Raw genomic sequence first — 27,398 nt, forward strand, 5'->3', positions numbered from 1 at the left:
CAGGCGAGGAATCCTTGTGGAAGACTAGCATCAAGGACAGAGTCAGACCAGCACTGGCTGGTGCATTTCACAACTGTCCCCTTCCTGGTCTCATGTGTGGTTAGCAGAAATGAAGTGGTGTGGAAATCACTATGGAATATTTAATAATCTAAATCATAAAAACAAATGTCTAGGAAGCCCTGTGGCTCCTGAGTGACATACAGAACTAAGAGGAAGGGGAGTTCACCTGCTGGTGCATCCTTGCTCCTGGTGGTTTTTATACCACTAATCCTGGTGCCTTGTCAGTGGAGACTGAAGGTGCTTGAGGAAAGGAGACTCCCTCCCCTCCCCTGCTGTTTTATGAGGCACTAGGGCAATCTTCTGCTTCCGTCTACCTTTTTGGCTCCCAACTCTTTCCATAGATGCTACTGTATGTTCCTCCTGTTCTTTGTTGCTCAGGATATCAGGCAGTGCTAAGCCATACCTCTTGTGCTATCAAAATACCAGTGACATTCTTCATAGAAACAGAAAAAAGTCCTAAAATTTATATGAAACCACAAAAGATCCCAAATAGCCAATGCAATCCTGAGCAAAAAGAACAAAGCTGCAGGCATCACATTACCTGACTTCAAAATATACTGTGAAGCCACAGTAACCAAAACAGCATGCCACTAGCATAAAAATAAACACATAAGACTATTAAGAGTAGAGAACCTAGAAATAAATCCATGCATTTATAGACAACTGATTTTCAACAAAGGTGTCAAAAACATATAATGGGGAAAGGACAGTCTTTTCAATAAGTGGTGCTAGGAAAACAGTATGCAGCAGAATGGAACTAGACCCCTATCTCTCACCATGTACGAAAATCAAGTCAAAATGGATTAAATACGTAAATATAAGACCTGAAAGTATGAAACGACTAGAAGAAAACATTGGGAGAAAATATTTGCAAACTCTCCATCTGACAAGTGATTAAGAACCGTAATATAAGGAATTAATAACATAAGGAACTCAATAGCAAAAAGACAAATAATCTATTAAAAATAGGCAAAATATCTGAATAGACACTTCTCAAAAGAGGACATACAAATGGCCAACAGTTGTATGAAAAGAAAAAAAAAAGATGAACATCACTAATCATCAGAGGAATGCAAATCAAAACCACAGTGAGATAGCATCTCACCTCAGTTAAAATGGCTTTTATCAAAAAGACAAAAAATAATGGATGGCAGTGAGGATGTGAAGAAAGGGGGAACCCTAGTACTCTGTTAGTGGGAATATAAATTAGTACAGTTGTAGAAAACAGTATGGTGGTTCTACAGAAAAGTAACAATAGAGCTACTATATGATCCAGCAATCCCATTACTGGGTATATATTCAAAAGAAAGAAAATCAATATACTGAAGAGATATATTGATATATTGCAGTGCTATTCACAATACTCAAAATAAAGAATCAACCTAGTGTCCATCATCAGATAAATGGGTAAAGAAACTGTGATAGGGGGTGCGCCCAAGATGGCCGAATAAGAACAGCTCCAGCCTCCAGCTCCCAGCGTGAGTGACACAGAAGACGGGTAATTTCTGCATTTTCAACTGAGGTACTGGGGTCATCTCACTGGGGAGTGCCGGACAATTGGTGCTGGTCAGCTGGTGCAGCCCGACCAGCCAGAGCTGTAGCAGGGCAAGGCATCGCCTCACCTGGGAAGCACAAGGGGGACGGGAATTCCTTTTCCTAGCCAAGGGAAACTGAGACACACAACACCTGGAAAATCAGGGAACTCACACCCTAATGCTGTGCTTTACCAAGGGTCTTAGCAAATGGCACACCAGGAGATTATATCCCACACCTGGCCCGGAGGGTCCCACGCCCACAGAGCCTCCCTCATTGCTAGCACAGCAGTCTGAGAGCTAACTGCAAGGAGGCAGCGAGGCTGGAAGAGGGGCGCCCGCCATTGCTGAGGCTTAAGTGGATAAAGCCACAGGGAAGCTCAAATTGGGTGGAGCCCACCACAGCTCAAGGAGGCAGGCCTGCCTCTATAGACTCCTCCTCTGGGGACAGACCATAGCTAAACAAAATGTAGCAGAAACCTCAGCAGAGGTAAATGCTCCTGTCTGATAACTTTGAAGAGAGCAGTGGATCTCCCAGCAGGGAGGCTGAGATCTGAGAACGGGCAGACTGCCTGCTCAAGTGGGTCCCTGACCCCTGAGTAGCCTAACTGGGAGACATCCCCCACTAGGTGCAGACTGACACCTCACATGGCAGGGTATACCCCTGAGACGAAGCTTCCAGAGCAAGAATCAGACAGCAACACTCGCTGTGCAGCAATATTCTATCCTCTGCAGCCACCGCTGCTGATACCCAGGCAAATAGGGTCTGGAGTGCACCTCAAGCAAACTCCAACAGACCTACAGCTGAGGGTCCTGACTGTTAGAAGGAAAACTAACAAACAGAAAGGACACCCACACCAAAACCCCATCACCATCATCAAAGACCAAAGGCAGACAAAACCACAAAGATAGGGAAAAATCAGTGCAGAAAAACTGGAAATTCAAAAAGCAGAGCACATCTCCCCCTCCAAAGGAATGCAGCTCATCACCAGCAATGGAACAAAGCTGGAGGGTGAATGACTTTGAAGAGTTGAGAGAAGAAGGCTTCAGTCGATCACACTTCTCAGAGCTAAAGGAGGAACTACATAACCAGTGCAAAGAAACTAAAAACCTTGCAAAAAGAATGGATGAGTGGATAACTAGAATAATCAATGCAGAGAAGACCTTAAAATAACTGATAGAGATGAAAACCATAACATGAGAAATTCGTGACAAAGGCACAAACTTCAGTAACCAACTTGATCAACTGGAAGAAAGAGTATCAGCGATTGAAGATCAAATGAATGAAATGAAGTGAGAAGAGAAGTGTGGAGAAAAAAGAGTAAAAAGAAATGAACAAAGCCTACAAGAAGTATGGGATTATGTGAAAAGACCAAATCTATGTCTGATTGGTGTGCCTGAAAGTGACGGGGATAATGGAACCAAGTTGGAAAACACTCTGCAGGATATCATCCAGGAAAACTTTCCCAACCTAGTAAGGCAGGCCAACATCCAAATTCAGGAAATACAGAGAACGCCACAAAGTTACTCCTCGAGAAGAAAACTCCAAGACACATAATTGTCAGATTCACCAAAGTTGAAATGAAGGAAAAAATGTTAAGGGCAGCCAGAGAGAAAGGTCAGGTTACACACAAAGGGAAGCCCATCAGTCCACTAACAGCAGATCTCTCAGCAGAAACTCTCCAAGCCAGAAGAGAGTGGGGGCCAATAGTAAACATTCTTAAAGAAAAGAATTTTCAACCCAGAATTTCATATCCAGTCAAACTAAGTTTCATAAGTGAAGGAGAAATAAAATCCTTTACAGACAAGCAAATGCTTAGAGGTTTTGTCACCACCAGGCCTGCTCTACAAGAGATCCTGAAGGAAGCACTAAACATGGAAAGGAACAACAGGTACCAGCCATTGCAAAAACATGTCAAAATGTAAAGTCCATCGATGCTAGGAAGAAACTGCATCAACTAGCGAGCAAAATAACCAGCTAATATCATAATGATGGGATCAAGTTCACACATAACAATATTAACCTTAAATGTAAATGGACTAAATGGTCCAATAAAAAGATACAGACTGGAAAACTGGATAAAAAGTCAAGACCCATCAGTTTGCTGTATTCGGGAGACCCATCTCACATGCAGAGACACACATAGGCTCAAAATAAAGGGATGGAGGAAGATCTACCAAGCAAATGGAAAACAAAAAAAAGCAGGGGTTGCAATCCTAGTCTCTGATAAAACAGACTTTAAACCATCAAACATCAAAAGAGACAAAGAAGGCCATTACACAATGGTAAAGGGATCAATTGATCAGGAAGAGCTAACTATCCTAAATATATATGCACCCAATACAGGAGTACCCAGATTCATAAAGCAAGTCCTTAGAGACTTACAAAGAGACTTGGACACCCATACAATCATAATAGGAGATATTAACACCCCACTGCCAACATTAGACAGATTAACGAGACAGAAAGTTAGCAGGATATCCAGGAATCAAACTCAACTCTGCACCAAGTGGACCTAATAGACATCTACAGAACTCTCCACCCCAAAGCAACAGAATATACATTCTTCTCAGCACCACATCGCACTTATTCCAAAATTGACCACATAGTTGGAAGTAAAGCACTCCTCAGCAAATATAAAAGAACAGAAATTATAACAAACTGTCTCTCAGACCACAGTGCAATCAAACTACAACTCAGGACTAAGAAACTCAATCAAAACTGCTCAACTACATGGAAGCTGAACAACCTGCTCCTGAATGACTACTGGGTACATAACGAAATGAAGGCAGAAATAAAGATGTTCTTTGAAACCAATGAGAATAAAGATACAACATACCAGAATCTCTGGGGACACATTTAAAGCTGTGTGTAGAGGGAAATTTATAGCACTAAATGCCCACAAGAGAAAGCAGGAAAGATCTAAAACTGACACTCTATCATCACAATTAAAAGAACTAGAGAAGCAAGAGCAAACACATTCAAAAGCTAGCAGAAGGCAAGAAATAACGAAGATCAGAGCAGAACTGAAGGACATAGAGACACAAAAAACCCTCCCAAGAATCAATGAATCCAGGAGCTGGTTTTTTGAAAAGATTAACAAAATTGATAGACCGCTAGCAAGACTAACAAGAGAGAAGAATCAAATGGATGCAATAAAAAATGTTAAAGGGGATATCACCAGTGACCCCACAGAAATACAAAGTGCCATCAGAGAATACTATAAACACCTCTATGCAAATAAACTAGAACACCTGGAAGAAATGGATAATTTCCTGGACACTTACACTCTCCCAAGACTAAACCAGGAAGAAGTTGAATCCCTGAACAGACCAATAGCAGGCTCTGAAATTGAGGCAATAATTGATAGCCTACCAACCAAAAAAAGTCCAGGACCAGACAGATTCACAGCCGAATTCTACCAGAGGTACAAGGAGGAGTTGGTACCATTCCTTCTGAAACTATTCCAATCAATAGAAAAAGACGGAATCCTCCCTAACTCATTTTACAAGGCCAACATCATCCTGATACCAAAGCTTGACAGAGATACAACCAAAAAAGAGAATTTTAGACCAATATCCCTGATGAACACCCATGCAAAAATCCTCAATAAAATACTGGCAAACCAAATCCAGCGGCACATCAAAAACTTATCCACCATGATCAAGTGGGCTTCATCCCTGGGATGCAAGGCTGGTTCAACATACGCAAATCAATAAACATAATCCAGCATATAAACAGAACCAAAGACAAAAACCACATGATTATCTCAATAGATGTAGAAAAGTCCTTTGACAAAATTCAACAGCCCTTCATGCTAAAAACTTTCAATAAATTCGGTATTGATGGGACGTATCTCAAAATAATAAGAGATGTTTATGACAGACCCACAGCCAATATCATACTGAATGGGCAAAAACTGGAAACATTCCCTTTGAAAACTGGCACAAGACAGGGATGCCCTCTCTCACCACTCCTATTCAACATAGTGTTGGAAGTTCTGGCTAGGGCAATCAGACAAGAGAAAGAAATGAAGGGTATTCAGTTAGGAAAAGAAGAAGTCAAAATGTCCCTGTTTGCAGATGACATGATCGTATATTAGAAAACCCCATTGTCTTAGCCCAAAGTCTCCTTAAGCTGATAAGCAACTTCAGCAAAGTCTCAGGATACAAAATCAATGTGCAAAAATCACAAGCATTCTTATACACCAGTAACAGACAAACAGAGAGCCAAATCATGAATGAACTCCCATTCACAATAACTTCAAAGAGAATAAAATACCTAGGAATCCAACTTACAAGGGATGCAAAGGACCTCTTCAAGGAGAACTACAAACCACTGCTCAGTGAAATAAAAGAGGACACAAACAAATGGAAGATCATACCATGCTCATGGATAGGAAGAATCAATATTGTGAAAATGGCCATATTGCCCAAGGTAATTTATAGATTCAATGCCATCCCCATGAAGCTACCAATGACTTTCTTCACAGAATTGGAAAAAGCTGCTTTAAAGTTCATATGGAACCAAAAAAGACCCTGCACTGCCAAGACAATCCTAAGCCAAAAGAACAAAGCTGGAGGCATCATGCTACCTGACTTCAAACTATACTACAAGGCTACAGTAACCAAAACAGCATGGTACTGATACCAAAACAGAGATATAGACCAATGGAACAGAATAGAGCCCTCAGAAATAGTACCACACATCTACAGCCATCTGATCTTTGACAAACCTGACAAAAACGAGCAATGGGGAAAGGATTCCCTATTTAATAAATGGTGCTGGTAAAACTGGCTAGCCCTAAGTAGAAAGCTGAAACTGGATCCTTTCCTTACTCCTTATATGAAAATTAATTCAAGATGGATTCGAGACTTAAATGTTAGACCTAAAACCATAAAAACCCTAGAAGAAAATCTAGGTAATACCATTCAGGACATAGGCATGGGCAAGTACTTCATGTCTAAAATACCAAAAGCAACGGCAACAAAAGCCAAAATTGACAAATGGGATCTAATTAAACTAAAGAGCTTCTGCACAGCAAAAGAAACTACCATCAGAGTGAACAGGGCAACCTACAGAATGGGAGAAAATGTTTGCAATCGACTCATCTGACAAAGGGCTAATATCCAGAACCTATAAAGAACTCAATCAGATTTGCAAGAAAAAAACAACCCCATCAAAAAGTGGGCAAAGGATATGAACACACACTTCTCAAAAGAAGACATTCATACAGCCAACAAACACATGAAAAAATGCTCATCATCACTCACCATCAGAGAAATGCAAATCAAAACCACAATGAGATACCATCTCACACCAGTTAGAATGGCAATCATTAAAAAATCAGGAAACAACAGGTGCTGGAGAGGATGTGGAGAAATAGGAACACTTTTACACTGCTGGTGGGACTGTAATTCAACCGTTGTGGAAGACAGTGTGGCGAGTCCTCAAGGATCTAGAACTAGAAATACCATTTGACCCAGCCATCCCATTACTGGGGATATACCCAAAGAATTATAAATCATGCTGCATAAAGACACATGCACACACATATGTTTATTGCGGCACTATGCACAATAGCAAAGACTTGGAATCAACCCAAATGTCCATCAGTGACAGACTGAATTAAGAAAATGTGGCACATATACACCATGGAATGCTATGGAGCCATAAAAAAGGATGAGTTCGTGTCCTTTGTAGGGACATGGATGCAGCTGAAACCATCATTCTCAGCAAACTATCACAAGAACAGAAAACCAAATACCACATGTTCTCACTCATAGGTGGGAATTGAACAATGAGATCACTTGGACACAGGAAGGGGAGCATCACACACCGGGTCCTAGTGTGGGGAGGGGGTTGGGGGAGGGACAGCATTAGGTGATATACCTAATGTAAATGACGAATTAATGGGTGCAGCACACCAACAAGGCACATGTATACATATGTAACACACCTGCACATTGTGCACATGTACCCTAGAACTTTAATAATAAAAAAAGTGTGAGATATATATATATACACACACACATACACACACACACACACACACAATGGAATACTGTTTAGCCATACAGAGAATGGAATCCTCTCATTTGCAGCAACATGGATGAAACTGCAGGTCATTACGTAAAGTGAAATAACCCAGACACTGAAAGTTAAACACCACATGGGCTCACTCATATGGGGGAGCTAAAAAAGTGGATCTCATGAAGATAGAGAGTAGATTGGTTGCCATAGTCCAGGCCGGGCTAGGGTTAGGGATGAAGAGAGATTGATTATTGGGTATAAGAATACACTTAGATAGAATAGATAGAGTTTGATAGTTCAGTAGGTTGATGAGTTAACAGTAATCTATTGTATATTTCAATATAGCTAAAAGAGAAGAATTTGAGTGTTCATAGAACAAAGAAAAGCGTTTAAGGCAATGGATATCCAATTGTCCTGATTTGATCATTATACATTATATGAATATATGAAAATATCATAGATACCTGAAAATATGTACATCTACTATGCACTGATAAAATACATTTAAAAAACCTATTTAATAACATGAGCAAATGCTCATTATTGATAAAAATGTAGGTTGTAAAATTGTCCATATGATATGCTACAAATTTGGTAAAAATGTATATACATGCACATAAACAAAGATAATGGAAATACAAAGAAGTGGAAACTAATTTGTGACTGGTGAGATGGCAAATGGTTATCTTTTTTTTTTTCCTGCATTTCTACATTTTTCACAAAAAAAATGGTACTTTAGGGATAATGGTATTTGTGCATATTTATATGTATGTATATTGGCTCTATGAAAGTTACTAATCTCCATTCTAAACAATTGCTTTTGCATTTATCTCTGGTAGGATTATGAGCCTTTCTGGGGACAGGACATTCTGTCTCCAAAATGGGTAACTTTTGTTCAGATCTTGGTTTTACCTATACAGGTATCCATGTCCATGTCAGACCATTTCACACAGCATTGAAATTTGTTTCCTTTGCCTGATTTTCTCTAACCTGGCCTGGAGGAAGAAGGTGTTTTCAATTCTCTAAACCCAATCTGTCAGCTTTATTAAGCCTGCTAATCCTGTTACATGCTCCAAATTCACTAACGACCAAGCAGGTACCACTAACTCCTGCCCTTATAAAAAGGACAAACTTCTAGCCCCAACCCCCAGCAGTGGAAACATAGTCAGTTGGCATTGAGGTGTCTGGGAAGGAAACTTCTCTGAGCCTTGACTGGATACAAGAGCACTCACCATGAGCCAGCTTCTGTCTGTTTTTGACAGCACTTTCCTCTCTAATCCTTCCTTGGAGCGCTGTACATGCTGGGATGGGAGTGTCCTAACAGGGTCCCTTTGCAATCATTGACCTTTTCAAGGGTGCTGGGTTGGGATGTGTGTGGATTTTTTCAGATGGAACTATGGGCTTCACAGTGAATTGCAGCACATGCAGCTAATTCACAGCAGAAAACGTGGTGAAACAGCTGCAAGAAGGCTGCTGCATAGGGGCAGGGGGTGTAGAGGTGAGGAAGGAAGCACTGGCAGGAGAAAAGCAATAATGTTACAGGGCTATAACTGGGGGAAAAGAGCAAGTTCTGGGTATGAGCATTTAATATGTGGACAGGGTAATATATTCAATAGGGTAAAGGAAATATTAGTCCATGAAAAGTTCACCTTCTTGACTACAGGCATCTGTAGCGCAAAGGTGACCTCAGATATCTACAGATATGGGCCCATCCCTCTCTAAAGGGGAGACAAAGTAGCTCCTAATTTTCCAGTTGAGCTTTCTGGAGGCCGTAAAGTTCTCTGTACTGCTCATTGTGCCCCACTCCTACCAGACTCTCCTCCCAAGCCTACCATGGAGCCAGTCCTTCCAAAAACGGTCTCGTCTCCAGAGGATTGCTGGAAAAATACAAATAAATTACTGCAAGCTCATCGTTCCCACGGTGATACTGACCTGCAGGCAGAGGATGAGTCCTGATGGAATCAAACAAGACTAGCTGGTTTTGGTAAGTGAAAGGCATGAGGACATGGAGTCAGCTCCATGCGGGGGCAGAAATCACATCTTTATTACTCACCACGGGCTCTCCACAACCTTGCCCAGTGTGTCCAAGGCTGGGTAACTGTAATGTCTAACATGTGCTGATCACATCAGCACTGCAAAGCAAGGCTCACGGTAACCCTGTGAGGTATGGTTATTACCTTCATTTTGGAGGTGAAAAAAATGGAGGTGCAGGGATTCAGTGTATGGCTCAGGGTCACCCACACTGAAACTGGGCTGATTCATGTCTAGATCTGTTCTTAACCTCTACACTCTGCTGCCTCCCTCAATGAATGTTTGTGGGTGTACCAAGTAGAAAGTGATGTCAGGCTGTGTGGGGACACAAATGAGGTCTCTGTACAGGTCGAGGGCAGCAAGGAGGAAGGCTGGAAGGAGAAATGTATGGAGCAGGATGCAAGAGCTGTGACACCTTTGGTCCCATGCCACTGTCTGCTGGGCTCAGTCCTGGTGGGTCTGGGCTCATTTTCCGTTTTTTTTTTTTTGTTGTTGTTGTTGTTTTTGTTTTCTGAGATGGAGCTGCACTGTCGCCCAGGCTGGAGTGCAGTGGTGCGATCTTGGCTCACTGCAAACTCCGCTTCCCAGGTTCATGCCATTCTCCTGCCTCAGCCTCCCGAGTAGCTGGGACTACAGGCGCCTGCCACCATGCTCGGCCAATTTTTTGTATTTTTAGTAGAGACAGGGTTTCACTGTGTTAGCCAGGATGGTCTCGATCTCCTGACCTCGTGATCTGCCCGCCTCAGCCTCCCAAAGTGCTGGGATTACAGGCGTGAGCCACCGTGCCTGGCCTGTTTTTTTTTTGTTTGTTTGTTTTAGAGTCTTGCTGTAGCCCAGGCTGGAGTGCAGTGGCACGATCTTGGCTCACTGCTACCTCTGCCTCCCGGGTCCCGGTTGAAGCAATTCTCCTGCCTCAGCCTCCCGAGTAGCTGGGATTTACAGGCACGCGCCACTATGCCCAGCTAATTTTTGTATTTTTAGTAGAGACGGGGTTTCACCATGTTGGTCAGGCTGGTCCTAAACTCCCGACCTCGTGATCCACCCGCCTCGGCCTCCCAAAGTGCTGGGAATACAGGTGTGAGCCACCACGCCCGGCCTCATTTTCCTTTTGATAGAGCTGTGGGTGGGGTGTGAAACCTTACATTTGTCCCTTTCTGTTTTGTCTGCTCCTCTCCCAGTTCAAGATCGGGACCCCTAAGACCAGGCAGCAAGTTCTGGGAAGAAAGAATCCAGCCTGAGTTGCTTTTTCCTTTTGAAGATATGGTCCCATTCTTTTGTAGAAGCGGTCTTTTTCGCCTTGTTTGGTACATCAGTACGTATTCTCTCTCACGCCTCCGTGCCTAAAGGGTGGAAGCTATACTCAGAAACTGAGCAGAGGACTCAGCACGTGCGGAGGTTCCTTACATACATCATTAAAATACATGGTTAACGATAGCCCTCAGCTGTGCTGTACTAAACTTGAAGAATGTTCTTTGCACATATCTCTTCCATACGCTCCTAACGTCTTTACTCTGACAGATTTAAAGACAGCTCCGAGGATTTACTTTCTTAAGGAGGTGACGTGAAAAACTGAAAAGTCTTTTTTCTTTTGTGTTTTTGTTTTATTGGTGGATGGGAAGGGTGTTCTGTTTGGCAGTGGCAACCTTCAGCATCACCCATTAAACCTCTCTACAAATTGCCAGTGATTTCTTTAACCCCAGTGTGGGAGTGTGAATTGAGCAAATAGAGGAATGTGAGGTAGCAGCTTTCCTATAACAGAAACAAGGATGGGAGGAGAGAAAATTCATGGAAAGCTTTTAGATCAAATTCTTTTAAACATTGCTGGCTGAAGCTGTCACTGCATTTCATTCCTCCTAACTGATCCTACAGTTCTTCCTCCCCATCCTTCCCCCGCACAAGACACACACGCGAGGATCATAGGCCGCGATCCTGCTGGGAAGAAGGTCATCCAAAAAGATGCAAGATAAGAATATGGTATGTATATATTTTACAATTTAAGATGTTGATATCTGTTATACATAATTACCAGGGACCAGGTTAGTTATTCAACAGTCCTAGGAACGTGGAGATAGCTCAGAGACAGATGAAGAGAAAATTTATAGGTTTGCTTTCCAGGAAAGAAAATTGGGTCTGAAACAACTGAAATCCTTAAAGAAACTGGCATAAAGGTTAGTTTTAAATTTGGTTACACTTAAATGGTTGACTTGCCTGTCTGTCATTAATATATCCAGTTCCAAATACAAAGAGAAAACAACCAGCAGGGTGAGCGTGACCTGCACAAGTCCTCTTGGAGAACAAGGCCTTTGCAGTTGACTTCAGTTTCTGGCCCTCACAGTTTTAAATTTGCTTTCAGAAAACTTTTCTGTTGGTCATGCGTTCACAGGAGATCTTGTGGTAAGTTGGGGCAAGGGTTGGGTTTTTTTAGGGTGTAGCTGTTCTGAGACCTCCAGCATGCTGGACAATGTGTTGGTCATATCCTGGTGGTACACAGTAGAACGTAAAAACAACAGAAAAGTAATACTAACAGACCATAAGCTAGATGAGTCTTGAGACTAAGACAAATGAGGAAATTCAAGACTCCACATATCCTTTAGTGGATTCCTTCAGGACGACTAATAGATACTATAAGTGTGCAGCAGCCGCACCAGCATTCTGAATGCCAGGCAATTCCAGAAGTTTGAAGCTCCCTGCCAGACTCCACCACACAGCTATTAATATAAAGAATCCCCCAGAAACAAATATGAGATGCAACCAAGATTTATGGATATGTTAATTACGGAATTATTTATGATAGCAAAAACAGGAAGTTAAATGCCTGACACACAGGCGTGTGGTTCAGTTATTTCATATCTACATTATATAGTCATTAAAAATCATATCTTTGAGGAACATTTGGTGACAAGAAAAATATTTATGCTATAATGAAAAATCAAAAAGGTATAAAACTGAAGACAAGATGATAGTATTTATTTATTCATTTATTTATGGGTTTTTCCCTCTGGTCATATATATGACTGGAAAAACTAAAATAAAGTGTTAATGGTGGTTATCTCTGAGTAATGAGATACCAAGATTTTTTTTCCTTATCCCTGTATTCTTTTCTTTCTATAATTTGCAACCTCCAAACATACTTTTGTTTTTTACTTTTATAATAAAACATACTGGTTTTAAAAAAACAATTGTCAGCTCTCACAAGAACACTCAGCTAAGTTGGCACCAGTCCACTGTATAATTGTTATTAATAAATGATAATGCATAAAATTCCTCCCCCTGATATAAATAATTATAATGAAAAATAATTTATTTGTCTCAGTCAATAGCCTTTGGGCCAGAGGCTTTAAACCTTGTGTTGTGCCTTAAAATTCATCCTGCCAAAAGTCTTGTCTGCTATATTAAATACTTTTTTTTGTTTGTTTCTGAGACAGGATCTTGCTCTGTCACCCAGGTTGGAGTGCAGTGGTGTGAGCTCAGCTCAGTGCAACCTCTGCCTCCTGGGCTCAAGGGATGATCCTGCTTCAGCCTCCCAAGTAGCTGATACTACAGGTGCGCCACGTTGCCCAGTCTGGTCTTGAACTTCTAGGCTCAAGAGATCCCCCCAACCTCGGCCTTCCAAAGTGCTGGGAATACAGACATGAGCCTCCGCACCCAGCCTATATTAAATACTATTGATGCATGAAGAGAGAATTAATACTTGTTCAGTATGTACTCTAGGCTCGGTGTTAATGTACGTGGTTTCATTTAACACACAAATGAGGAAGGTGAAGTTCAGAAATAACTTGCCTCAGTCACATCTACTCAGTGATCAAAGTGGATTCAAACCCTCTCAGTCAGGTTTGAAGGCCTCATCTCTTTGAACCACCACAAGGCTGGTGGCAACTTCAGATGAGACTAGACTTCATTTCAGACATTTAAGAATAGATTTGCAAAATATGTTGCCAGTGCTCCTAATGTGAGGGCAAAATAATTGATTATTTCTTTTCTTTCACATACCCTGTGGAGGTATTGGGGAAACTGCCAAAAGGAGACAAAGTTCAGACAGAAAAGAGGATGAGTGAGTAATCCACCAACTGGGAAACCCCTGATAAAACAGGCAGTGATTGTAAAGATGAGCCCAGCCCTCTGCCTAGGGAGAGAGGTGGCCACGCGCAGTGACTGGCAAGGACGGTCAGGCTCTGTTACTTTACAAATATCTCCCCCACCCCCTAGGTCAAGGTGCTGCTCTTCCCTCCTACTGGGCCAGAACCCCATCTCTCAACGGTCATTGCCTTTGAGTTGATTACAAAGCCTATGTCATAGACTCTAGACAGGTATCTGAAAAAGCTGAAACCTTTGCTGTAGAAGGGACAAAGACCTCAAAGATTATCTCACTTCACTTTTTCCATTGAATAACAAAAGACCTTTAAAATTTTTCACAAAGGGCCTACGGGCTAGATATTGTGTTAGGCCTGTCTTTACATGTATCATCTAATTCAATCAGCAGATCAATATATAATCAAAACATCTTAGAAACTCACAATTACAAGTGCTTCCACATATATTATCTCATTTGTTTCTCACAATAAGCCTTAAGGAAGGCAAGGTAGGAGCTATTCCCATTTTACAAACTAGGAAATTGAGGCCCACTGCCACTTTGGCTTATTGGAACAGACAGCAGCTTCCCTGGAAGCCACAGAGGGGCTGGCCCTGTGTGGAGTGGATATGAAGGTTTTGGTTGAGAATGTGGCAGCCATGTGTCCCTGGAAGACAGGGTGCTGAAGACAGGTTTTAGGGTAAGGATGAGGGTCATGAATATCAGAGTGGGAAGATAAACTATATCTCACAACATTGCCTATGGAGAGCTCTATATGAATGTCTTCCTCCTCTGGCTTTCCACTTTCTCAATCCTATTCACTCCCCAAAACCAAACCCAAGTCCCACAGATCCAGGAAACCTTTCTTGATTATCTAGCACAAAGAAACCATACTGGGGGGCACACCCAAGATGGCCGAATAAGAACAGTTTCAGCCTCGAGCTGCCGGTGTGAGTGACACAGAAGACGGGTGATTTCTGCATTTTCAATTGAGGTACCAGGTTCGTCTCATGGGGGAGTGCTGGACAATCGGTGCTGGTCAGCTGGTGCAGCCCAATCAGCCAGAGCTGAAGCAGGGTGAGGCATGTCCTCACCTGGGAAGTGCAAGGGGGAAGGGAATCCCTTTTCCTAGCCAAGGGAATCTGAGACATACAACACCTGGAAAATCAGGTAACTCCCACCCTAATACTGTGCTTTACCAAGGGTCTTAGCAAACGGCACACCAGGAGATTATATCCCACACCTGGCCCGGAGGGTCCCACGCCCACAGAGCCTCCCTCATTGCTAGCACAGCAGTCTGAGAGCTAACTGCAAGGAAGTAGCGAGGCTGGGGGAGGGTTGCCTACCATTGCTGAGGCTTAAGTGGGTAAACAAAGCCACAGGGAAGCTCAAATTGGGTGGAGCCCACCACAGCTCAAGGAGGCAGGCCTGCCTCTATAGACTTCTCCTCTGGGGACAGAGCATAGCTAAACAAAATGCAGCAGAAACCTCAGCAGAGGTAAATGCTCCTGTCTGATAACTTTGAAGAGAGCAGTGGATCTCCCAGCATGGAGGCTGAGATCTGAGAACGGGCAGACTGCCTGCTCAAGTGGGTCCCTGACCCCTCAGTAGCCTAACTGGGAGACATCCCCCACTAGGTACAGATCGACACCTCACACCTCACATGGCAGGGTATACCCCTGAGACGAAGCTTCCAGAGCAAGAATCAGACAGCAACACTCGCTGTGCAGCAATATTCTATCCTCTGCAGCCACCGCTGCTGATACCCAGGCAAATAGGGTCTGGAGTGCACCTCAAGCAAACTCCAACAGACCTACAGCTGAGGGTCCTGACTGTTAGAAGGAAAACTAACAAACAGAAAGGACACCACACCAAAACCCCATCAGTACGTCACCATCATCAAAGACCAAAGGCAGACAAAACCAAAAAGATGGGGAAAAAGCAGTGTAGAAAAACCGGAAATTCAAAAAAATCAGAGTGCATCTTCCCCTCCAAAGAAACGCAGCTCATCGCCAGCAACGGAACAAAGCTGGACGGAGAATGACTTTGACCAGTTGAGAGAAGAAGGCTTCAGTCGATCAAACTTCTCAGAGCTAAAGGAGGAACTACATAACCAGCGCAAAGAAACTAAAAACCTTGCAAAAAGAATGGATGAGTGGATAACTAGAATAATCAATGCAGAGAAGACCTTAAAAGAACTGATAGAGATGAAAACCATAACACGAGAACTACGTGACAAATGCACAAGCTTCAGTAACTGACTTGATCAACTGGAAGAAAGAGTATCAGCGATTGAAGATCAAACGAATGAAATGAAGTGAGAAGAGACGTGTGGAGAAAAAGAGTAAAAAGAAATGAACAAAGCCTCCAAGAAGTATGGGATTATGTGAAAAGACCAAATCTACGTCTGATTGGTGTGCCTGAAAGTGACGGATTAATGGACCCAAGTTAGAAAACACTCTGCAGGATATTATCCAGGAGAACTTCCCCAACCTAGTAAGGCAGGCCAACATCCAAATTCAGGAAACACAGAGAATGCCACAAAGATACTCCTCGAGAAGACCAACTCCAAGACACATACTTGTTAGATTCACCAAAGTTGAAATGAAGGAAAAAATGTTAAGGGAAGCCAGAGAGAAAGGTCGGGTTACACACAAAGGGAAGCCCATCAGTCCACTAACAGCAGATCTCTCAGCAGAAACTCTACAAGCCAGAATACAGTGGGGGCCAATATTCAACATTCTTAAAGAAAAGAATTTTCAACCCAGAATTTCATATCCAGTCAAACTAAGTTTCATAAGTGAAGGAGAAATAAAATCCTTTACAGACAAGCAAATGCTTAGAGGTTTTGTCACCACCAGGCCTGCCCTACAAGAGATCCTGAAGGAATCACTAAACATAGAAAGGAACAACAGGTACCAGCCATTGCAAAAACATTTCAAAATGTAAAGTCCATCGATGCTAGGAAGAAACTGCATCAACTAGCGAGCAAAATAACCAGCTAATATCATAATGATGGGATCAAGTTCACACATAACAATATTAACCTTAAATGTAAATGGACTAAATGGTCCAATAAAAAGATACAGACTGGAAAATTGGATAAAGAGTCAAGACCCATCAGTTTGCTGTATTCAGGAGACCCATCTCACATGCAGAGACACACATAGGCTCAAAATAAAGGGATGGAGGAAGATCTACCAAGCAAATGGAAAACAAAAAAAAGCAGGGGTTGCAATCCTAGTCTCTGATAAAACAGACTTTAACCATCAAACATCAAAAGAGACAAAGAAGGCCATTACACAATGGTAAAGGGATCAATTGATCAGGAAGAGCTAACTATCCTAAATATATATGCACCCAATACAGGAGCACCCAGATTCATAAAGCAAGTCCTTAGAGACTTACAAAGAGACTTGGACTCCCATACAATAATAATTGGAGACTTTACACTCCACTGCCAACATTAGACAGATCAACGAGACAGACAGTTAACAAGGATATCCAGGAATCAAACTCAACGCTGCACCAAGCGGACCTAATAGACATCTACAGAACTCTCCACCCCAAAGCAACAGAATATACATTCTTCTCAGCACCACATCGCACTTATTCCAAAATTGACCACATAGTTGGAAGTAAAGCACTCCTCAGCAAATATAAAAGAACAGAAATTATAACAAACTGTCTCTCAGACCACAGTGCAATCAAACTACAACTCAGGACTAAGAAACTCAATCAAAACTGCTCAACTACATGGAAGGTGAACAACCTGCTCCTGAATGACTACTGGGTACATAACGAAATGAAGGCAGAAATAAAGATGTTCTTTGAAACCAATGAGAATAAAGATACAACATACCAGAATCTCTGGGACACATTTAAAGCAGTGTGTAGAGGGAAATTTATAGCACTAAATGCCCACAAGAGAAAGCAGGAAAGATCTAAAACTGACACCCTATCATCACAATTAAAAGAACTAGAGAAGCAAGAGCAAACACATTCAAAAGCTAGCAGAAGGCAAGAAATAACGAAGATCAGAGCAGAACTGAAGGACATAGAGACACAAAAAACCCTCCCAAGAATCAATGAAGCCAGGAGCTGGTTTTTTGAAAAGATCAACAAAATTGATAGACCGCTAGCAAGACTAACAAGAAAAGAGAGAAGAATCAAATGGATGCAATAAAAAATGTTAAGGGGGATATCACCACCGACCCCATTGAAATACAAACTGCCATCAGAGAATACTGTAAACACCTCTACGCAAATAAACTAGAACACCTGGAAGAAATGGATAATTTCCTGGACACTTACACTCTCCCAAGACTAAACCAGGAAGAAGTTGAATCCCTGAACAGACCAATAGCAGGCTCTGAAATTGAGGCAATAATTAATAGCCTACCAACCAAGAAAAGTCCAGGACCACACAGATTCACAGCCAAATTCTACCAGAGGTATAAGGAGGAGTTGGTACCATTCCTTCTGAAACTATTCCAATCAATAGAAAAAGAGGAAATCTTCCCTAACTCATTTTACGAGGCCAACATCATCCTGATACCAAAGCTTGACAGAGATACAACCAAAAAAGAGAATTCTAGACCAATATCCCTGATGAACATCAATGCAAAAATCCTCAATAAAATACTGGCAAACCAAATCCAGCAGCACATCAAAAAGCTTATCCACCATGATCAAGTGGGCTTCGTCCCCGGGATGCAAGGCTGGTTCAACATACTCCAGCATATAAACAGAACCAAAACAAAAACCACATGATTCTCTCAATAGATGCAGAAAAGTCCTTTGACAAAATTCAACAGCCCTTCATGCTAAAAACTCTCAATAAATTCGGTATTGATGGGATGTATCTCAAAATAACAAGAGCTATTTATGAGAGACCCACAGCCAATATCATACTGAATGGGCAAAAACTGGAAACATTCCCTTTGAAAACTGGCATAAGACAGGGATGCCCTCTCTCACCACTCCTATTCAACATAATGTTGGAAGTTCTGGCTAGGGCAATCAGGCAAGAGAAAGAAATGAAGGGTATTCAGTTAGGAAAAGAAGAAGTCAAATTGTCCCTGTTTGCAGATGACATGATCGTATATTTAGAAAACCCCATTGTCTCAGCCCAAAATCTCCTTAAGCTGATAAGCAACTTCAGCAAAGTCTCAGGATACAAAATCAATGTGCAAAAATCACAAGCATTCTTATACACCAGTAACAGACAAACAGAGAGCCAAATCATGAATGAACTCCCATTCACAATAGCTTCAAAGAGAATAAAATACCTAGGAATCCAACTTACAAGGGATGTAAAGGACCTCTTCAAGGAGAACTACAAACCACTGCTCAGTGAAATAAAAGAGGACACAAACAAATGGAAGAACATACCATGCTCATGGATAGGAAGAATCAATATTGTGAAAATGGCCATACTGCCCAAGGTAATTTATAGATTCAATGCCATCCCCATGAAGCTACCAATGACTTTCTTCACAGAATTGGAAAAAGCTGCTTTAAAGTTCATATGGAACCAAAAAAGAGCCCTCATTGCCAAGACAATCCTAAGCCAAAAGAACAAAGCTGGAGGCATCACGCTACCTGACTTCAAACTATACTACAAGGCTACAGTAACCAAAACAGCATGGTGCTGATACCAAAACAGAGATATAGACCAATGGAACAGAACAGAGCCCTCAGAAATAATGCCACACATCTACAGTCATCCGATCTTTGACAAACCTGACAAAAACGAGCAATGGGGAAAGGATTCCCTGTTTAATAAATGGTGCTGGGAAAATTGGCTAGCCCTAAGTAGAAAGCTGAAACTGGATCCTTTCCTTACTCCTTATATGAAAATTAATTCAAGATGGATTCGAGACTTAAATGTTAGACCATAAAATCCCTAGAAGAAAATCTAGGTAATACCATTCAGGACATAGGCATGGGTAAGGACTTCATGTCTAAAACACCAAAAGCAACGGCAACAAAAGCCAAAATTGACAAATGGGATCTAATTAAACTAAAGAGCTTCTGCACAGCAAAAGAAACTACCATCAGAGTGAACAGGCAACCTACAGAATGGGAGAAAATGTTTGCAATCGACTCATCTGACAAAGGGCTAATATCCAGAACCTATAAAGAACTCAATCAGATTTGCAAGAAAAAAATAACCCCATCAAAAAGTGGGCAAAGGATATGAACACACACTTCTCAAAAGAAGACATTCATACAGCCAACAGACACATGAAAAAATGCTCATCATCACTCGCCCTCAGAAAAATGCAAATCAAAAGCACAATGAGATGCCATCTCACACCAGTTAGAATGGTAATCATTAAAAAATCAGGAAACAACAGGTGCTGGAGAGGATGTGGAGAAATAGGAATACTTTTACACTGTTGGTGGGACTGTAAACTAGTTCAACTGTTGTGGAAGACAGTATGGCGATTCCTCAAGGATCTAGAACTAGAAATACCATTTGACCCAGCCATCCCATTACTGGGGATATACCCAAAGGATTATAAATCATGCTGCATAAAGACACATGCACATATATGTTTATGGTGGCACTGTTCAGAATAGCAAAGACTTGGAACCAACCCAAATGTCCATCAATGATAGACTGGATTAAGAAAAGGTGGCACATATACATCATGGAATACTATGCAGCCATAAAAAAGGATGAGTTCATGTCCTTTGTAGGGACATGGATGCAGCTGGAAACCATCATTCTCAGCAAACTATCACAAGAACAAAAAACCAAATACTGCATGTTCTCACTCATAGGTGGGAATTGACAATGGGATCACTTGGACACAGGATGGTGAGCATTACACACCAGGTCCTATTGTGGGGAGGTGGTGGGGGAAGGGATAGCATTAGGAGATATACCTAATGTAAATGACGAGTTTATGGGTGCAGCACACCAACATGGCACATGTATACATATGTAACAAACCTGCACGTTGTTCACATGTACCCTAGAACTTAAATTAAAAAAAAAAAACCAAGAAAAACAGAAACCATACTGGTAACACCTTAAGGTCTTCCCAGGCCTTAGCTCATTACATTATGACATGTTTTTGAGATAGGCTTTGCCATTCTTTTTGCAAGTGAGAAAAAGGAAGCTCAGAGAGGTTAAGTAACTTGTCAGCCTAACACATGTAATAAGCAGCGAAGTCTGGATTTCAAACTACATCATATCATAGCTGCCTCAACTTCCTGTACACTTACCATGTCCTGTATATTGTCATGTGTTTCTTAATTCCTTAACTCAGTTATAAGTTCCCCGAGGGCAGACAACTAGTCTTATATTTCTTTGTAACCCCCATTTCTGTTCCCCTAGAACTTAGCAGAGCACTATGAACACGTAAGTCCTCAATAAACATCATATGTTAAATATCTGCTGGGTAGGAACAATAATGATTAAGTGGGATTTTTTTGATACTCTGAATATTAGGCTCTCTGTTGTATATAATTAAAACAAGAGTGAACAAGAAATATATAATTTCTCCTAGCTCTAGTGTAATCAGGCATTCATTATCATGTCTAATTCTGTGTTCTGTGAAAAGAACTGCTTAGTAAGCATTTTCTTTGATGAGGATAATCAAATACATACAGATATCAGAGAGATTTAAAAAAGACAAAATCATCAAACATATGGAGAGGCAATGATCTACATAGTGTAATATTCCATCTGAGACTAAAGAACTTTCAAGGCAAGAAGAATACTTGTTTACTTTTTGACAATTGGATATTCAAGGAACACTAAGAGAGGAAGTCATGGTGTAACTGGGATCTTGTACCATCACACATTATTCTCTATCAAGGAGATGGATGCACTGTGCTACTGTTCTGGGTGAGGAACAGAGAAGGAATACATTTCAAGGGCCATTCTGAGAGAAGGTGTTTGCTCTGAGACCGTTTCAGCATGTCAGTCATTTAGGTACCACCTTCGCTGGCAGGCAAACTTAATGAATATACATGCAATGCACAACTGATTACTCTGTCGGGTCTCTCTCCATGTCCCTCCCAGTATTTCATCAGTTACAGTTTTGGAAATACAAAGAGCTCAAACAGACTCACTGAGATTAGAATTTTCGATGGTGGGGATGAACTCATATACTTCTAAATTGACATTTGATAAACCAGGCTAACAATAGCAGTGCCTGTCAATCACATTTTCTTGCCAAACCCTATATATTAATCTTAAGCTGCTGAGAGGCAGAGCTTCTGACTTCCTTTATGTGGTAGATAAAGTGCCACATCCCCATGTGTTCAACCAACATCAAGCAAGAAGAACAAATACCAGGTTTGTGGTACCTACATTTGAATCCTCATGGCTGTGGCCATTGGTCTCGACCAATTCCTTGGTACCTTTTAACTGCAAATTTTAAGGAAAAACAACACAAAACAAAAAAATGAATAAGCAAGCAAATCTCTTAAGTACATCATCTTGTTAACTGATTTATCTGAGGTTGTACTTTATAAAACTTCCAATGAGGTAAAACAGATGGAGCACATATTTTTAATGAGCCTTACTGGAGCCAATTTGAGACCAATATTTCATGAAGTTTGATGCCTGGCACAAGAATAAATGGGTCTTGGTCATTATTTTTTAAATAATAAGATTAGAAAGCAGTTCCATAGGCATAAAATGTATAAAATCGGTTCTTAAGAATAATAAATGATTTCATTTCCTAGTTGGATTGCTATTAATTTAAACCCTGCAGTGTTTGCAAGTTGCCCCCAGCAAAATGATGTTATATTAACGATTATTCGTGAATGATACATTTTCAGCTGCTTTTAACATGCTACTGTGTTAGACATGTCCTCCTTGAGAATATATTTGAATGACTGACATCTCTGCAGGACTAAAGATGGTTGCTTCTTTGGTAGAGAAAGAGTTTGGATGACATCTCCTTGGCCACGGAAGCATTAGAAGAAACGATATTTCTCAAATGAGATTTTTAACAGTGAATATTTGAAAACACTTCTTTTTCTCAGAGGCTTAGGAGTAATCAGTTATCAGGAGGTTTCAGGAAACCTTTAATTGTCATTTTATCCTAGCCTGACTCCAAACAGATATTTAGTATCAGACAGCAAAGGAAGAGGGTGAGATGTCTTGAAACGGTTTTGCCAGTATTTTTTCCTGATTTAGGAAGCAGCATCTCCTTCATTATCTTGTTTATGCCTAATACAAAGTATTCATGGCAGGAAAAAATACTTAAGATTTGAAAGAAAATCAATGCACATATACCACCAATGTGTTTGCTTCAGAACATTGGTTCCTTCTGGCTACTTGTGCATATTAAAATGAAAGCTTCTTCAGTTTTTGAAGGCCAGTATTAAACTCCCAGCAAAAAACCCTACCCACTCCATGCCAAAGGAGGGGTTTTGCCAAAGGAATGGGAACATGAAGACACTGAGGATCGGGTAGTTGATTATGCACAAGCCTCTTTGACTCATTTCCGTATCACTCCCAATTAAGAAGAAAGTCTGCCCACTGTTCTTTAGGGCAACATCATTGATGTTTCTACACAACGACAGACACAGGGGAGCATGGGCGATGTATGGCATATATGACAAGGCAGAGGTGTGCCACAGTGATAGGAATACTATCTATTATCACAGGACACAAAAGGACTTTTTAAAAATCGCCTCGCTCTTTTCCTAGCTGAGTGTTTCTTATTGAGGTATCCCCTCGTCTTCCTCTTCATCAACCCCTCTGCTCATCCCACCTTAGGTCCTGTAGCTTGTGCTCCCATGAGTTTGAGTGGGGTTAGCTCAGAAGGTCTTGTTCTTTTTCAGCAGAAGTAAAGGGCTGTTTTATGAATGTCTGTTCCACCTTTACGTGTTTACCAACATGATGTGCCAGTTGCTCTCCTCCCTTTTAAATAAACTCCATTCTTCCCATTCCATGATGTCATCTAACTCTGCCCTTGCTTTTTCTGCTCCTGTTTCCTCTCCCCTCACTCCCTGTCTCCTGGCATTGTTCACTCTGCTGTGCTCTGTGGCCAGAACCACGGAGGAAACCCCTCCCCGCTGCAGCCCGCCCCTCTCCTTCCTCCAGCTGCAGCTCCAGGACAGCTGCTGCTTTGTTCTCCTCTCTGCCCCCTCTTCTTCTCTCCTTTAGCTGCTGCTCTCCCCCAGGTAGGGCTGCACATCTTGTCTGATGAAACTGAGGTTTGTGAACAAGCTCCAGAGGTAGGAAGCTATCCTCATTGTAAAGGAGATGAGAGGCAGGAGTCAGTGGGGCCTGGAGGGGCCCAGAAAAGCTGCATCTTCGCACATGGGAAGACTGAGAGCTTAGCGGGTAGCCTGGCCTTCCCTGGAGGGGCTGGGGCCTGAGGGTGGGAAAGGTCTGCCCTCAGGATCTGTCCTTGCCTGTCAGGATTCCCAGCACGAGGCAATTGTGTGAATAGCAACATTCCAAGTCTGCAGAGAAGGGTGTATCTTTCCCTGCGTGTGTCCATTTGTTTAGGCCACATCTATGTGGGCACTGAAACTGTTTACACATGGAGTTACGCTACACAAATCCAAAGACAGCCTCAAAGGCCGTGGTCAGTGGAGGTGCGAGGTGCCGTCAGTGCACATCTGTGTGTGGGTGCAAATGGAAAGAACCTGTACACTGCATGGCCCCTTTTGCAAGAACCACCAAGGGGTAGCAGGGGAGGGGCTCTTGGACAAACAGCTTGGTAATGGCACCAGCACCCACATACATTTGGTGTCTCAGGCTTAAAGATTCTTGGTATCTTTGCTTGGAAAGAGCTATCCCATTTTAATTAATATTTCAGATTTAAAATTCTTCCTTCTCAATTGTATTTTCTAGGTCTTTACTGATTTTAGCTCTTTCGAATCTTCTTCATGTTCTCTGTTTTTTAAATAATGAAGAGTGAAGTGTGATGTTTCACCCATACCTGTGTGTGCTCTTCTCTTTAAAAATGCATGCCATCACAAGATATATCAATACTTTCTGCAAAACTCAGAATCTATTTTTATGACTAGGGTTTGGACTTCAAGATCAAGGATTTGAGTCATTTAGAGAAAAGAGAAATTCACCCCTCCCCAGTCCGGTCAAAGCTATCTAAAAGAAAAAAAATTGGGGTGAGAGAGCAGAAAACAAAAGCTCAGAGCTATGTCGGTTGATTTGGAGCAAATTTGGACCAACTCAGTTCCACTTTGCTGGGAGTCTTTTCATAATATAACAGTGGAAAGGACAGTGATTTCAGGTCTCCTCAACTGCAGGTCATTGTGAATTCAGTCAACTAGATTTTTCACTTCAATCTCTTATATCTGAAATCATACAGCGTCAGCCTCAGTACAAGTTACTGAATCTATATTCATCACATGAAGATAACTATTAGTTTTATAAAGTATTTTCTTCCAAAGCTATAAAAGTTTATAAACTAATATCTGTACTTTTCTCTCACAAATCAATCATACCTTTAGGAGAAAATAACTAAAAAGATATTTCTGGGCCCCAAACCATTAAATAAAATCAAAAATCACTCACAAAGTGACATAGAGCTGACTTTATATTTTCTCAAATGTCACCTTTGAAGTTATATATACCGTGTAAGGTTATTTATACAATGAATAACCTTGATGTGTCAGTGAAAAATTTAAAACAATCTCATTTGATTACCCACAGAGGGTTGGGGTTACTGTATGCAATTTTTTTCCTTCAAATTACCATTCATACATTGTTGGCAGCAAGTGAAGGCCAGAAATAGGAAGGCATTTCAAGAGCTCTCCTGGTTCCTCTCATGTAGATAGTGGGCTTAGATTTCCCTCTGCTGCCTGCCGCGTACTCCATCTTACCCTGCTGTAAGACAATACTTTCCAATCCACTTATCAATGTCACGCCACACTTTTGTATCAAAGAAAACCACAAGGAAATGATCAGATTTACAAACTTCATATAAAAGGTCTGTTGCTCACCACGGTTAGATAAGTACCCTGATGCACAAGGAGGATAGTTTTTAAATGTTGCTATGAATCAGTCCTTGTTCATGTGTCTGCAGGAGTCTCATGGGTTATGCTAAACTCATTTTCCTCACTGTTAGACTTAAGAGGAAACCAGCTGCTTACTTTGAAACATACCTCATTGCCAGTATTTTGAAACTTTTATCAAAATTTGGTTGTCTTCTGGAAGAAACTTTCACACAACACTGGCAGGCCTGGGCAATCTAAACAGGTACAGGAGTGAGGACAGCGATGCTGGAAATGAGGTTATAAATTCCATACAGCAGAGCTGCTAGGAGGTTTGACAGGGTTCAGGCTAACTGTACTGCAGATTACCTTCGTAAATGTTTGCACGGGTGATGCATGAGGCAGGCAGGCATTGGGGTGTTTGGACTGATTCATAAATCGGAGCTGTTTCATTCACTTACTTGTTCCTGCAGGACTTTTAATAATGCTTGCGTATGGGACTGCTCTTCCTTCGCTTGTTCCAGTTCTGACTTTTTGTTGTTTAACTCCTCCTGGATAGTTAGCAATTGCTGTGAAATTAAAGGATATTTAGCATAAGTAGGGTCGAAGGCCAGGTGATTTAAAAATATCCACAATATCCATTCAGAATTATCAGTAGAAGATGTTTACATGTCTTGAAGCTTAATTCAGACCTCAGTTGACCTCGTGTGTTTCCACACTAAGTATCAGGGGCATTGCAGTTTTGACACACTGTTAGGTTGTTTGTGATAATGATGCACAAAACTCATTTTCATATTTGTGAAGGCATCATTATATTCCTTTGAGCAAATGCCTATTTGTAAAAATATATAGGATAGTGCTAATACATTACATTGACAGATGAAAAAATTACAATATAGTCAACTTGTCCAGTGTTGCTTCATTTTACATATTGCAGTAAAGCTAGCTTTACAGAAACTCTATAAAGCTACTTTGCCAAGTGTCTGGGACCACAGAAGATCCTTTTGCTTTCTCTGTTATGACGGTGATGTTTTATTAGATCAGCAGGACTGAAGTCCAAACTGCAATCAATATATCAGCCGAGAAAACTGCTGATATAAACTGTCAAAACACTAAGCTATGGCCTACACTGCTATTTTTAAGCAGGGCCACTGAAGGGATTTTTGTAAGCCCTGAGCATCCCTTGCCCTATCAACTGTAACTCATGTGAAGGCTTTTCCTTGTCTGCCTAAAGCACAGCGCTGTGCAGTGCGAATTCTTTGGGACCCGGTGATGTGTTAATATATACATAGGCCGGAGAATACATTCAAGAGCTGCAAACCAGGCCCTGGAAACAGCTCTGACTATTCAAAGCTTCTTGACAACAAAGGACTAGTTCGAAGAGACAGAAGTGCATTTCTTCTGCTACCGTGCATAACAACTGCTGTACTAATGATCTGGAAATGTTAGTGGATTCCTGCCATGAAGAGACCTGTCTCCAACAGCCAGGCTACGTCTTCAGGGCCTTGACAAGCGGCTGCAGAGCTGCCTGGCCAGTTCCTAACCATCAAAGCCTGGAGAAACACTGGCACTGGATTTCTCAGGCTTAAACCTACCAACTGGAAGGATTACATTAAATCTCCAAAACTACTGGTTTGGGGGAATCTTGCAGGGTAGGAAATACTCAGAAAAACACACCGCGCTTTCCCTTGGGCTTGCTTGTTCTGCTAACTGCTGTAAGAACCTACTTTGG

At 41.5% G+C, this 27,398-nt stretch overlaps 1 protein-coding gene across 9 annotated transcripts in view; it reads right to left on the reverse strand.

Annotated features, from left to right (window-relative positions):
• ENOX1 (ecto-NOX disulfide-thiol exchanger 1) overlaps positions 1 to 27,398 on the reverse strand; it is a 494,357-nt gene that overhangs the window by 40,019 nt on the left and 426,940 nt on the right. For 7 of the 9 annotated variants that reach the window (XR_012426899.1, XR_012426901.1, XM_045376966.3 and 4 more), the window contains 2 exons: positions 26,128 to 26,235; positions 22,059 to 22,115 (listed from right to left, as the gene is read on the reverse strand). Coding sequence is in view for 6 of the 9 variants with exons in the window: in XM_045376966.3 (XP_045232901.2) it covers positions 22,059 to 22,115; positions 26,128 to 26,235 (165 nt within the window). In the remaining 3 variants the exon portion in view is untranslated. The remainder of the gene's footprint in view (positions 1 to 22,058; positions 22,116 to 26,127; positions 26,236 to 27,398) is intronic. The other 2 variants (XR_012426900.1, XM_015439218.4) reach the window with 1 other exon arrangement.

This window comes from Macaca fascicularis, chromosome 17, assembly GCF_037993035.2.
Source record: "Macaca fascicularis isolate 582-1 chromosome 17, T2T-MFA8v1.1".
NCBI classification, from domain to species: Eukaryota; Metazoa; Chordata; class Mammalia; order Primates; family Cercopithecidae; genus Macaca; species Macaca fascicularis.